The sequence below is a fragment of the Alosa alosa genome, chromosome 9 (genome assembly GCF_017589495.1).
Source record: "Alosa alosa isolate M-15738 ecotype Scorff River chromosome 9, AALO_Geno_1.1, whole genome shotgun sequence".
NCBI lineage: Eukaryota > Metazoa > Chordata > Actinopteri > Clupeiformes > Clupeidae > Alosa > Alosa alosa.
Genome location: NC_063197.1, coordinates 7205830 through 7220829, shown reverse-complemented (window position 1 = coordinate 7220829; position 15000 = coordinate 7205830). Strand labels below are relative to the sequence as shown.

The 15000-nt window shown below is 45.8% G+C and overlaps 1 protein-coding gene across 1 annotated transcript in view; it reads left to right on the top strand.

The window, feature by feature from the left end:
- agbl4 (AGBL carboxypeptidase 4) overlaps positions 1-15000 on the top strand; it is a 351628-nt gene that overhangs the window by 320649 nt on the left and 15979 nt on the right. Inside the window, exon 10 of the mRNA XM_048251844.1 lies at positions 13817-13969. Coding sequence (XP_048107801.1) covers positions 13817-13969 — 153 coding nt within the window. The remainder of the gene's footprint in view (positions 1-13816; positions 13970-15000) is intronic.

The following is a 15000-nucleotide window of genomic DNA, read 5'->3' as shown; positions in this document are numbered from 1 at the left end:
ACACATACACACAGACACACACACAGAGATTTCAGGTTTCAGAGCACTATTTGTTACGAATGTTTATTTTTGTTTTGTTTTGTTTATTAGTTTACGAATGTCACTTTCACGTATCCTGTGAATGTAGATACAGTATGTGGTGTTAACTAACATGGACTCCCCAGCCTCATGCCAACCCAGACAGTCACCAGGTCAGAGCCGGATCAGAGCCAGATCAGAGCCAGAAAGGCACCAGTGTCGGCTGTTGCTGGTAACTGTGTGATTTCTTTTACAAACACACCAGACTGTGAGTCTCTCTCTCTCCCTAACCCCCCCACTATCTCTCTTTTTTATACTTACTCTCACTTATACTTTTCTCTCTCCTCTCTCCTCTCTCTCTATCTCTCCTCTCTCTCTCCCTCTATCTCTCCTCTTCCCCGCCCCCTCTATCCTACCTCTCTCTCTCTCTCTCTCTCTCTCGTTGCTTGACTGAGTCTGGCACAGTTGGTCTGGCTCCTCCAGCTGTCTGTTGTTAATCTCATCATGCACAGCCTTAAGATTGAAGCCCCTGGAAGAAGGCCCTGCAGGAAGGCCCAGTCAGAATAGCCACTGCAGGAAGGCCCAGCCAGGATAACCACTGCAGGAAGGCCCAGCCATGGTGCCCGCTTCAGGAGGATAGCTTATGCAGTGGACAGTTTTCTTTCTCTCTCTCGCTCCCCTTGACTTATTTTATTTATTCCACACTGGCACTTTTTTTGCCATTTGAGTGGAGTGATGGCTCCAGCTAGTGTCCAGCTCCTTCAACTCATTGTATGGGGTCAGTCACAGCCCTATACCTAACAACACACACATCACTCCTCACTCCACACAACACATGATACACACCTAACAACACACACCTCACTCCACACAACACATGATACACACCTAACAACACACACCTCACTCCACACAACACGATACACACCTACCAACACACACATCACACCTCACTCCACACAACACATGATACACACCTACCAACACACACCTCACTCCTCACAACACATGATACACACCTACCAACACACACATCACTCCTCACTCCACACAACACATGATACACACCTACCAACACACACCTCACTCCTCACAACACATGATACACACCTAACAACACACAACAAACTCCTCACTCCATTCCACTCCAACACAGATGGAACGACATATCTTGGGGCCGATAAAATATTTTTATTATTTCTTATAGGTAATTTAAAACATGACCAACAATCGGCCCAAATCATGGACAGTCAGCGGCTCATTGGTTGATTTTCTTTACTGACACTAGACTGGCCCAATTACAACTCTTATCAGGCCTCACCCCTCCCACATTGACCCAAAAGTCTGTGAACGTATCAAAATGGATAATAGGGTTCCTACGCAGTATGGAAAACCTGGAAAAGTATGGAATTTGATTTTAGTAATTTCCAGGTCTGGATAAGTATGGAAAAAGAAACAAGGGTATGGAGAAATATTTGTGTTTCCCGACTATTGCATTTGCAGTACTAATCACTTCACTCAGGTCATAATGAACCATTCCTACTGTTGTGTAGCTTAACTGTCAGTCCCCATCATCAAGATACAACCTTTGTTTTCACCGAGTTATCCCAAACCAGAAGTGGCCGCAATGTCGAGAATATGGACAGCAAAATCTACCGAGAAGTTTGGAAATTTGAGTATGGAAAAAGTATGGAATTTTGAAATGCAAAATGTGTAGGAACCCTGGGATAAACAAAGTGCAGTCAGAAGTTGCAGCAGATAGAGGTGCGTGATGCCAGTTGTGAAGAAGAAACAAACACAAATGTACTGTAGGCTACGGCGACATTGCAAGCAGTCTATGTCAGCAACAGGTTGAGCATGGCAGGGGAGAGGTCAGCAAACGTATTACAAGGCAGAGGAACATCAGCTGGAGGAGAAGAACGCATAATGATTAACAGAGACTCATAGGGAAGGGATTAATAAATTTTCGATGTGACACTTATTGCTGTGGTCACTCTGTCAGTTAATATCGAATAGCACAGCACAAGTATTTAGCATTGTTTAGCATTGTTTGTTGTTGTTGTTGATGGTGTTGCTCCTTAACATGATCATTATTCCAGCCCAATCCTCCACATTACCGTGACGTTTACTGTGAGCATAGCTTTGGCAAGGCCCACCATTCAGAACACCTAACCATACACACCTCACACCTCCCAACACACACCACTCAAAACACTCACACACAACATACTCCACACACCACAAACCACACAATACACACTTCACCACACACATTTCACTAGACACACTCCACAACACTCTCCACAACACATACACACACACACACCATGCACACCATTCGACACACCTCACAGCACACACTCCACAGTTCACACATCACACACTGTAGTCTAATTTCCACAAGACTGGTGTGTATGTGTTTTGAATGCACACACAGGCCTTTTGAATCCCTGCAAAATTGATTGGGGGGGTTTGGGGGGATTGAGGACAGTTGAGTTGAACCGGATTGCTACCTGTTATTTTTTTTCTTTATTTATCCCCATACTGGGGCTTTTATTACACCTCGATACATTCTTATTTTCGTTACTTTTCTCTTTTTTTTTCTTTTTTCTTTTGTTTTGTTTTGCCAATCCATCTGAGAGTAAATACACCTGAGAGGCTGTTGGAGGGGGAAAAAACGCATTACAATCACAACTGAACACTGGTCAGGAGGGAGGAGAGAGGGAAAAAAGACAAAAAAGTCACTGATGCAAGTAATCTGTCTGTAAGCTTCTCTAGATTGTTGTTGGGCTTTTCTTTTTTTTTGCTTGTTTTCCTTTGTATAGGAAAGGGATAAAGTAACAAATGGATCTACACACCCCACACACACACACATTTCAACCCAAAGAAGAAGGAAAAAAAAACAAAAAACGTTTTTCTCCCCCATTTATCAAAGTGACTGAAGGATTGGTTTTGATTGGTTGATTACTCAGAGCATGCATCATAGCTCTGTATCTCCCTCCGATCTGACAGCGCCATTTTGGATCATTTGTTAAGGATGCCAAAAGGGCCGCGGTTGCCATGGTTCATTTCTGACCTTTTTAATATTAGAACATTCATTTTCCATCTGAAACAAATGTTTTAACTCCTGTCACTGCAGGCTTGATGAATATGGCAGCACATCCAGTGCTGCTCCGTCTTTCTGCTCCGCGTCTCCTCATTGCTCCTCCTCCGTGTCTCCCCATTCCTCGTCCTCTGCGTCTCCTCTTGCTCTCTGCTCCCACTTCTCCTCCCTCGTCTCCAGAAGTGAGCTCCTGCTTTTCATCTCCTGAGGGGGGACAGAAAGCCTCCGTCCGTCTGTCTGTCTGTCTGTCTGTCTGTCTGTCTATGTTTGGGTCCGTGTGTTGGAGATGTCCTCTGGTGTCACCTGCCCATTTATTCCCTGTTTCCTGGATTTACAGTCAATTTGAGCCCATCATCACCGTCTTTCCTCTGTCCCTCAAAATGTTCCTCCCTCCTTCTCTCTCTCTCTCTCTCTCACTCATCCTCACTCACTCTCTCTCTCTCTCTCTCACTCTCTCTCTGCCCTGCTCTCTGGTTGGTTGTCAGACGGGAGAACATGTCTGCCGCTGGCTGCTTGGAGGCGCCTGATGAGAGTGGCGTAGTGGGGGTGCCGGGGGGGGGTTTCCGGTGTCTCTGTTTGAGAGCCGTGAGGGCTTGTTTTTTGTCCCACGCTCTCAAGGTGGCGGTGTCACCGACCGGCACCCGCTTTGCCAAGCACAGTGGCGTGGCAGCGTGGCCACGGCGGCATCAGTGGCCAGGGAGGCTGTCAGGCAGAGAGAGGCGGAGGAGAGAGGCGGAGGAGAGAGACTGCGGCGTTTTATTTTTGTTTTTCTGGCACGGGGGAGGCGCTGGTCCCAGACAGACGCAGCTGCTGATGAGACGCTAAGAGCCTCGCCGCGCCACACGCCGCGCCACACGCCACGCCGCACGCACACACACACAGCCCGTCAGAGCGCCCGTTCAGCTTGATTACAAGTCACCTCTGTGTAACAAAAGGCCTAAATGCCTCCATCAATTAGCCTGCCTAAAGGGGTGGAGGAGTGTGTGTGTGTGTGTGTGTGTGTGTGTGTGTGTGTGTGTGTGTGTGTGTGTGTGTGTGTGTGTGTGTGTGTGTGAGGGAGCTGGCAGGGCTCAGCAGGATTGAGTGCTGTCATTCTCTGTCCTCGTTTCATCAATGCAACACCTGCTCAGATGAATGGACAGCATTAGTCACCTAACGTCCCCCCTGCCATCTCTGCACACCCCTCCATCTCTCCTCCACCTCTCCACGTTTAGCTCCCCCTCCTTCCTTCTTTCCTTCCCTCCCTCCATCCTTCCTTCCTTCCCTCCCTCCATCCTTCCTTCCTTCCTTCCCTCCCTCCATCCTTCCTTCTTTCCTCCCTCCATCCTTTCTTCCTTCCCACTCTATTGTGAGTTATTCTCCTTTAATCAGCCCAGACTTTTGCCCCTGCCGAAACCCCGTTCCCACACCCCCTTTTGCAGAGGAGTGCGGACCTCCCCGTTGCGAGTCGGCACCGAACGAAGCTGATTAAAAATACTTTCCATTCCGTCCCTCCCCGCCGACTCTGAGGCCTTGCCAACTCCTAGCCTCCGAATCGGTTGTAGATTCCTCCAAAGGTATTGCTGATGCTAAGTGCTTTGTGGTTGAACAAATCAGCCCCTAAGTCTCTAATCCTGCTGAAATCAGCACCTTTTTTTCCTGTGGAAAAAAGATAAGCAAAACGTTTAACGGCCCTAAAAGACCCGGACTAATTACCATGCGTTAGATAAGTACTCGTCTGACAAAATTCATTTGACCTTCCTCTTTAAAAAAACTAAAGTGCAGCAACACCAGCTCAGTAAAGTTGAGTCAAAGTCCCAGGGCTGGGGGGCTTTATGGGATGGGGAGGGGGGGGGGGTTGTCCTGGAGTGAGGGCTGGGAGGGGGGTTGGGGGCGTCTGGTATCTGTGGAAGTAAACAGGGCCTTGCAGCCGACATGTTTTGATATGCCGGGCTCCTCCACTCAAATGATCTGCTATTTTCGTTTTCCTTAATTTCTTAATTGACCTTAATTGCTTCATTACAATTTCAAATGAACAATCCAAGGTCAGTGACAAAACTCTAATTGAACAATCAATCACTGTTAGGGGGCTCAAATGTTGACCACCTGTGATTGACAGCGTATTAAAGTGGAGCGCCCGGCCTGTCTGTCTGTTGACATGAGGGGCCAGAAACAGTGGACAACTGTACCGCAGGACCTTCGCTGTCCTTGACGCGGTTAGGAGAAGAGGCTGTGTCGGGGGAGATTCAGCTCACCGATAATGTGGAGCTGCGCAGAGTGGGCCTTCCTCGTCCTCCTCCTTCTCTTCCTCCTCCTCATCTTCTTTCACCACCTCCTCCTCATCTTCATCCTTATCCTTCTCTTCTTTCTCCTCCCCCTCATCTTCCTCCTCCTCATCTTCTTCTACCACCTCCTCCTCTTCATCTTCATCCTCATCCTTCTCTTCTTTCTCCTCATCTTCCTCATCATTTTTTTCCTCCTCCTTCTCCTCCTTTTTCTCCTCCTCATCCTCCTCCTCCTCCTGGCCTGCTGTTGCATGGAGAACCTGTCGGAGTGGAATCGCACTGGAACATCCAGTGATGCAATATTTCATTTTGATTCTTAATTGCATTAACAGGGCTGAGAGAACCCTGGTGCACGAGCAGCTTGGGCTGGGCCAGGACACACTGGGCCTTACTGGGCCTCCATGCAGATCTAACCCCCAGCCCAGCGCAACACAGCCCGACAGTACCTCCGCTTAATATGGGGGTGTTAGAGTACTCACTGATAGTAGTGTGGAAGAGAGAAAAGAAAGAGAGAGGAGATGATGGACGATATCTGTTGCCTTTAGTGTTGTCTGATTTGACAGCATCTTTTTGTATTTGTATTTCTGCTGTGGTTGTTTTTTTGTTGTTTTTGTTTTTAACCATTCTTAAATGCTTAAATGCCTTAGAACTTATTCAAGTGCCTGATGAAGCTGCTCTGATGGTGGCATAGAATGGGCTTTTCTTTTCTCCCTACTTTCCTCCCTCTCTCTTTTCCCCTCTCCTTTCTCCACCTATCTCTTCCTCTCCCTCCATCTCTTGTTCATCCCCGCTTTTCTCTATCTCTCATTTTCTTTCTCTTCTCCTCTTTACTCTCCCTTTCTCTCTCTCTCCCTTTTCTTCTAACTCTCTCCCACTTAACTTCTCTCTCCCCCTCTCTCGCCCTCTCTCTTCTTTTCTCTCTGCCCCCCACTTTCTCTCTCCCTCTCTCTCTCTCTCTGCTATGTTGTTCCCCCTCTCTCTCCCTCTCTCTCTCTCTGCTCTGTTGTTCCCCCTCTTCCTCTTGGGTTCCATCCGTCAGGCTGCTGAGCCCTGCTGCTGGCCCTCTCGCCGCCACCATATTTCACAGGCATGCAGCCATCAGAGGGGCTGACAGCGCCGAGCTCGCCAGGAAATTGCTTTGGCTGTGAGCAGAATTTCAAGCGCCGCCTTGGCCCACCACTCCCTCTCTTTTCCTCTCCCTCCCTCACTCTCTCTCTCCCTCTCCCTCCTCCTTACTCTCTCTCTTTTGTCTCACTTTCTTTTCCTCTCCCTCTGCCTCCTGGCTCTTCCTTTCTCTTGCTCTCGGTCTTCCTCTATCTTCCACCCCTCTCTCCCTCTCAGTCTCTACTTCTGTCACTTTACCTTTCTTTCTCTCCTCCTCCTCTCTTTCGTTTCCTTGCTCTTTATCTCTCTTGCTCTCTCTTTCTCTTTCTCTCTTCCTCCATTGGTCTTCATCTTCTCTCTCTCTCCTTCCTCTTTCTTCCTCTCCTCCTCCCCACACCTCTCTTTGCCTCACCACCCCCAGAAGCTGAGGTGTGCTGCAGAATGCATAATGACCCAGCAGACGAGAAGAGGGGAGAGAAGAGGGGAGAGGAGGAGAGGAAAGGAGAAAAGGAGAGAAGAGTGGAGGAGAGGGGAGAGAGCAAAGTGATGGAGAGGAGAAAAAGAAAGGTCCAGGGCTGTGGAAGAACAGATAGGGGAAAAGAAAGGAGAACAAGAGAGCCAGAGTGGTACCTGTGAACGACAAACCGAACAGCTCGTCTTGATGTCCCCGTGTGAGGCAACATACACACACACACACACAGACAAGCACACATGTGTGAGGCAACACAAAGCAGGGCTGGCTGGCAAGATGGCATCTGGTGGTGACACACATAGCTCCCAAATGCCCCTCTTTTACTACACACACTCCAAAAGCAGCACTCACCTTCTCCAGTGGTTCTCAACCTTTTTTGAACAAATGCCCCCTGACCACATCATGATTGTCTCCCAAAAAAAAAAAAAAAAAAAAAATTAGACCTAAAAGTAGCACCTTGTCTGGGACAGCTTAAAAGAAGTCGAGAGGACTCCTAACTCACTAAGACCTATTCACAAACCCTTTTTGTGGCATTTCACGTTGTTGTGATGTTTTGAAATGCGTATGCAGCAACAGGAGCTTCCAATCGCGAGGGAACAATTTTGCATTGTAGGCATAAAAGGGATGCAATAACGCCACCAACAACAACCAAAACTACTTGTCAACATTTAAATTAAATGTAACGTTTCATTGTGAATCAAATTAAAATGTTCTCCTCTTTGCAAACGCAGGCATAGGCTATGGTGACAGGTTAATTTAATAATGTTGCAAAGAAACTGCATCAATCCGCATGTTAGGCTATAGGCTATTTGTTTTGCCTTACTCTTTATTCAGTTCAGTTTATTCATCATCTTCCATCCTTCGCACTACTTGTGTAGCGCACACATTCTCAGACCTGTCACCTGTCACTCATCGTCATAAGGGAGGTGTTTGGAATCATTCCCGCGTTACAATCATCAGCCAATCAAGGTGGTCACTTCAGTCAAGCTCGTGCATGAGTAATGACGTCATCCATAGCAACGAATAGGGCTGCACGATATTAAGAAAACATGCGATATGCGATAACATTATTGAGTACTGCGATAACGATATAATTTGCGATATTTAAATATACTGCTCAAAAAAGGTTTTACACACCTTTTTCCACCCTTTTCTCCATTCTCAAACTACATTCACAGAATGTCTGACAGTTCTTGCAAAATAAAACACTCGCCTCAAAAGTTTTACTTGTGCTCAAAACCAAACAGTGTCAGAGTACTGAGCCAGTGTATGATTGAAGTGTTCCCTTAATTTTTTTGAGCAGTATATTTAATGTTTTTTTTTTCCATTCTGCTTGCTGCAAGCATACACTGTAGGGTTGGGTGGGGGTAAATGTATAATTACAGAAATAAATGTATCATTTTCTACATAAACAATATAAAATATCATGTAGCCTAGGCTATATATGGCCTGATGAAAGTGGACAGCTAAGAGACCTACTGACTAGGCTATCGAAGTTATGTGGAAGATCTGCTCCTAATCCTCATAAAAGACGGATGGACAGCCAATCTGAACACTTGTGCACCAACCAGCGGAATATTCCACATTGCCAGCCTTCGATGGGCCTAGCAAAGAAGCTACTTAAGCTATATCGCGGCAGTCATCTCAGTCTGTAACCTCATACGGTGTGCATCCCACGTTATTAGGCTACAGGCATGCCGACTACGAGGGCAGCGGAAAGTGAAAGTAATTGGGCTGCAATCGTACAGTCCAGGCTAAGAAGTAGGTTAAACAACTTTTACAAATAACGAATCCTGATTACCTCTGTGCTGCTGTCTGTCTTCTGATATAACGATAACGAAAGAAATTGTTTATTTTAACACGGTGGAGAAGGACGCATTTGCGCTGTGTTTGTAACACGGCATCCTTCATAAAACCAAAATATTTCCATATAACAGATGTGCTTTTCCTTTTAGTCACCAATTCCTCTTCACCCAAGTGTAGCCTACCTCGCTCGACTCACTATCTTCAGCCATCACGACTTAGCTCCCGCTTCAACACCTAAAACACCACACACCTAAACTGGTAGGGGACGGGCTTCTTGGGAAGCATGACCGCATCGATTTGGTAAAATATGTTGACATTCAGAATGTGAATACACCATAGACTGTATGGAATGCGCACGGCACAGAAAATGTATCGAAATTTATCGAAAATTAAGTAATCTTTGCGGTATGTCCATCGCAAGCGTTGATATCGCGATAACGATAGATTTTAGATATATCGCGCAGCCCTAGCAACGAACACTCACTCTTAGTTTAGGAGTTGTCATTTATCCTTACTAAGAGTAGGTCTGAAAGGCTTTGTGAATGTTAAGAGAAAACTCCTAGCTAAAATCTTTTAGTGCGATTTAGGAGTACTCCTAGTGGTAAGATAAAAGGCTTTGTGAATACGGCCCCTGATTCTGCTGCTAAAAGACTGTATTGACTGTATAACATAACTGTACTGATGAATATGAAATGCAGGATAGTTCTTAAGCCACCCAGTGGTCCTCCTCTCCTGTCCTGTTCGTGATAAGGATCAATTAACTGACATTTACTGAAAAAACTGACAATGACGATACCAGTATTTCAATTTACTTCTGAATTTAATTTGTTGTGTTATAAAGCTGTTATAAACAGTTACATCAATGAGCAAATGTTGCCATTTACAGCTTTATTTATTTTTTATTAGGGATCATGTGAAACATGTATGATATTCTTTTAACAAATCTTTAAAAAAAATTTATAGTCCTTGTACATCTCTGTACTTATTATATTTTTATTATAACCGAATAATTTACATTTATTAAGGATGTCAGGGATATTTCTAAGTTCGCTCAAATTGAGCTTTATCTCTTCCTCAGATTTTGTATGACATAAAATATGTTGTTGACATTTTACAATGAGGTTCTTTTCTGCCTCCAGTACAGCCAACGTTTTATCGTTTTTCGTGTCCCACCCATAAAAACCCCTCAAGTCTGGATGGATCCAGGTGCCCCCCCCTGTCATAGGGTTCTCATCTACAAACATGTGACACTGATCAGAGTTTGTAGGAAACTCGCCACATGCTACAGAAGTGAGCAGGAAAAGAGCAAACTGCCGGAAATTTCTTACAGATTCAGCAAAGACTGCAGCCATGAAGTAATGCCCCAGTCTGAAACAATTATGATAACATTGGTTCTGTTTAATGAAATCATTGCAGAACGGATGAAACTGTTCACCTGTTAAGCCACTTTTTATTTCTTCATAAGTTTCTGCTTTGTAATTCATGTACTCTTTGCCATCTTTGTCCCGATTCTCCCTCTGTCTGTTTCTGTCTTTGCCCACCAGATGAACATACAGATTATCAGCCTTCACACGGTATATATACTGGTTGAAATAATAAAATCTGTCTTTTTTCTCGATTTTTTTGGCATGGTATCTGATTTCCCTAACTATATCCTCTATAGTTTCTAATTTGCAGATCATATCCTTATTATTCTCAAATGATATAGGATTCCAAATGTTTTTTATTTCTTCTTTCCACTCTACCTCTTCAACCCCAATTGTTTTGCATTCATGATCGTCTCCATTTATGAAAATGGCCCATGTTAAAGCCTCCAGAAGTTTGTGTTCTTCTGACCCCTGATAATCTACTGGGATAAAACGTTTTGGCTTATTTGGCCAGGGTCTGTCTGATCCTAATGCTGATCCTGATCCTGAAGTGTCTGGTAGAGGATGTCCCTGGTAATATGGGACAACTCTGCCTCGTCTGACCCCCTCCACCCTGGCCAGCAGGTCTCCTGTCTCATCCAGTTGGGCAGTGACTTTGGTGCTGTCGTCCCCGTGCCTCCAGACCCTGTCCTGCTCATCCCTGGTCAGCGTCTCCCCACTCGGACTCACTGAAAGCAGGGCTCTGTGCAGGACAGGGCTGCTCTCCACCCCCAGGCTCCTGAGCTCTCTCAGCAGACGCTCTGCAAACTGGAGGTCTTTGCCCAGTTCACAGCCTACCAGGCTGACCGTCCCGATCTCTGCCAATTCTACTCACTACTTTGGCCAGCTCTTCCACCCCATACCCCCCCAGTCTAACAATACCATCACTACCCCTGCCCCAATGACCTACCAGTGCGACATGACTGTCGGAGGTCAGACGTGACTCTAACCCTTTAAGCAGCAGCGTTTGACCTTTGTGGACGCGCAGCAGGGTGGAGATGGAAGGGTGCCTCTCAGACAGGGAGTACGCGGCCTGCAGAACCACTGGGTCATCCTCTAGAACCACAATGTTCTGCCAATCATATCTGGTGGAGACATTATTACATTGCACGCGCTCTCTTTCACACATATCCTCTTGACACCCACTCTCTTGACCACACACATACTGTTGGACTGCATGGTTATTCTTGGCTTGCGATGGAGGCTGTCCTGTGAGTTGATGTTGGTCAGTGTTGAGTACGAGCTGTAGATCTTCACTGGTGACATTGGCAGTGAGTAGATGACCCGTGCCCTCTCTCGGCTGTGGAAATGACCAATCATAAGTTTAAATTTTTTGAAATGTTCAGGTCAAGGAATATAGTTTCTTAAAGTTCACCTTAGCTCATTCACTCATGTTGGTTGTTTCTCTGAGACTTGTACAGAACGCTGATAAGTGTAGTAAGATGAATTCTTGAATTGAATTCTTACCTTATGAGGTTGAATACCTGCATTGTAGCCTTGCACAGGTGACCCAAAGTCTCTACGGAAACACATAGCATCTGGCTTTTAAAACAGAATCCTGTTAATAAAAAATACTCTAACTTCTAAAGGTAGTGTTATGGAAATATCTGTATGATAAACTGACTGATGTACTTTATGTGTATTTGAGTAACTGACTAAACAAGTGTGTGTGTGTGTGTGTGTAGAGTAACTAACTAAACAAGTGTGTGTGTGTGTGTGTTTGAGTGACTGACTAAACAATGTAAACAGTGTAAACAAGTGTGTGTGTGTGTGTGTGTGTGTGTGTGTGTGTGTCTTACAGAGACAGCTGGCTGTATCTCTCAGGGTTCTCTTTGCTTTTCAGTTTATCTCCAAGTTCAGCTGAGGAGATAAACAAAAATGCATCACAGGTTTAAGATACGAAACGTTAAGATACGTTTTGCCAAGTCTTCCATTATTATAAAAAAATACTAAATTCTTTAATGCAGAACAAGAGACGTTAAGCAATGCAAACTCATTCTCTGATGATATATTGACCTGAGCCAATATTTCCAACCACCTGTCGGGGGGATTTTTCCCCTCCAGTGAATGACTTCCTAATTGTTAAAGGAACACACCAACTTTCTGGAAATTAGCTTATTGGCTCTCTCCCCCAGAGTTAGATAAGATACATACCCTTCTTGTTGCTGTGCGTGCTGTAACAATCTGATGTACCCACCATTAGCCTAGCTTAGCATAGCTCATTGAGGTGGATGGAACCAACTAGCCCATAGCCTATTTCCTATTCACATGTAATGACTTGTATAGTTACAACATGCACAAATACCAAGGTAAAATTAGAGACAGCAATTTTCTAAGCATATGCATACCGGAACTTGGAACTATATTCTCATTCAGGTAAAGCACTTCTACTATTGTGATTTTTCACGTAGATCAAGTATTGTCAGTATGAAAATAAAAAATAAAAATCGGTGCTACCTTGCTCAAGTTGCTGCAGCAACAGCTAGAGCCGTCAGGCAGCTACAGTGCTACACTCTAGGGGCATCTTTAAAATCATGCTCCCAAAGTGTAGCACAGTAGCTACCTGGCTACTCTGACCTACAGTAGGTAGCACAGATTTTTTTTCATACTGACCGTACTCGGTGACCTCAAGAAACCGAGATCTATGTGAAAAGTTCTCCTTTAAGTCTCATTGCTTACTAGAGAAGCAGAGAAGTCAATTTTACACATAGATGTCTATTTTTGACGTCACAGATTACTGTCAGTACGAAACAAAAAGTTAAGTCTTCATGCTTAGTAGAAAAGGAGAGAAGTTAAGTGTTATTGCTTAGTAGAAAACAAGACAAGTTAAGTCTTCTTCCTTACTAGAACAGGAGAGAAGTTAAGTCTGTTACCTGAAGCAGAGAACAGAAGAAGTAAAGAGTGGAAGAGTGCAGTGATGATCCTCATCTTCAGGGCTCAGTCTCTGACCTACTGTTGAGACTTTCATCGGCCCAGATATTCATACGTAGTAGCTCCTGGCAAAAATGTGGTTGGCTGTAATGGATAAACCAATGGGTGTCACCCTATCCACTGAGAGATTTGCATAGGTGGGTTGAATAGTCACAGTTGTGATAAGGAAAGTGAACTGCCAGTATGCCATAGAGAAGCATACTGTACAACAATGTTTATGCAAATACATCCATTCAGTCATATAGCTTATAGACTTTGACATTGTAAGTGCTGGAATGCTCATTACATGGATCTCCCATATCACTCTTACACATCTCAACCATGAATATGTCTTCGTTTTTACACCCACCTATAAAACCCTCTCTGGTCTGTAGGAATCTCCTCTGACGATAGGATGGATAGTGTGCCTTTTGGCTCTTGACTGAGAGAACAACTAAAAGTGTCACAATTTAGGGGGGCGCTGAGTCCAGATCTCACCCCATCTCTCTCTCTCTCTCGCACTGCCTTCCTGTCACTCTTTTCACTGTCATATGGGATTAAAGGCATAAAAAGACCATAAAAAAAAATAAGTATGACATTTTTTATTGTTTCTCTATGAAAAACATTGTTTCTCTATGACGATGCACCTGGTATTCTCCTGGGACAAACCCTGGGAGCTGTGCTGGTCAATGCCTGCCCTAATCTGTGTCTGTGTATCGGTGTGTCTTTGCAGAAGGTGAGTCTGGAGTTCTACATCGACGTGCACGCTCACTCCACCATGATGAACGGGTTCATGTACGGGAACGTGTTCGAGGAGGAAGAGCGTGTCCAGAGGCAGGCCGTCTTCCCGCGCCTGCTCTGCCACAACGCGCCGGACTTCTCCTTCGTACGTTCACACCTGCACCACTACACTACTGCACACAGCATCACACCTGCACCACCACCACTACTGCACACAGCATCACACCTGCACCACCACCACTACTGCACACAGCATCACACCTGCACCACTACACTACTGCACACAGCATCACACCTGCACCACCACCACTACTGCACACAGCATCACACCTGCACCACTACACTACTGCACACAGCATCACACCTGCACCACCACCACAGCATCACACCTGCACCACCACTGCACTGCACACAGCATCACACCTGCACCACCACCACTACTGCACACAGCATCACACCTGCACCACCCACTGCACACAGCATCACACCTGCACCACCACACTACTGCACAGAGCATCACACCTGCACCACCACCACTACACAGCATCACACCTGCACCACTACTGCACAGAGCATCACACCTGCACCACCACTACTGCACACAGCATCACACCTGCACCACCACCACTACTGCACACAGCATCACACCTGCACCACCACTACTGCACACAGCATCACACCTGCACCACCACTACTGCACACAGCATCACACCTGCACCACTACACTACTGCACAGAGCATCACACCTGCACCACCACTACTGCACACAGCATCACACCTGCACCACCACCACTACTGCACACAGCATCACACCTGCACCACCACCACTACTGCACACACAGCATCACACCTGCACCACCACACTACTGCTGGGGCATCACACCTGCACCACCACCACCACTACTGCACAGAGCATCACACCTGCACCACCACCACTACTGCACACAGCATCACACCTGCACCACCACCACTACTGCACACAGCATCACACCTGCACCACCACCACTACTGCACACAGCATCACACCTGCACCACCACCACTACTGCACACAGCATCACACCTGCACCACTACACTACTGCACACAGCATCACACCTGCACCACCACTACTGCACACAGCATCACACCTGCACCACCACCACTACTGCACACAGCATCACACCTGCACCACCACCA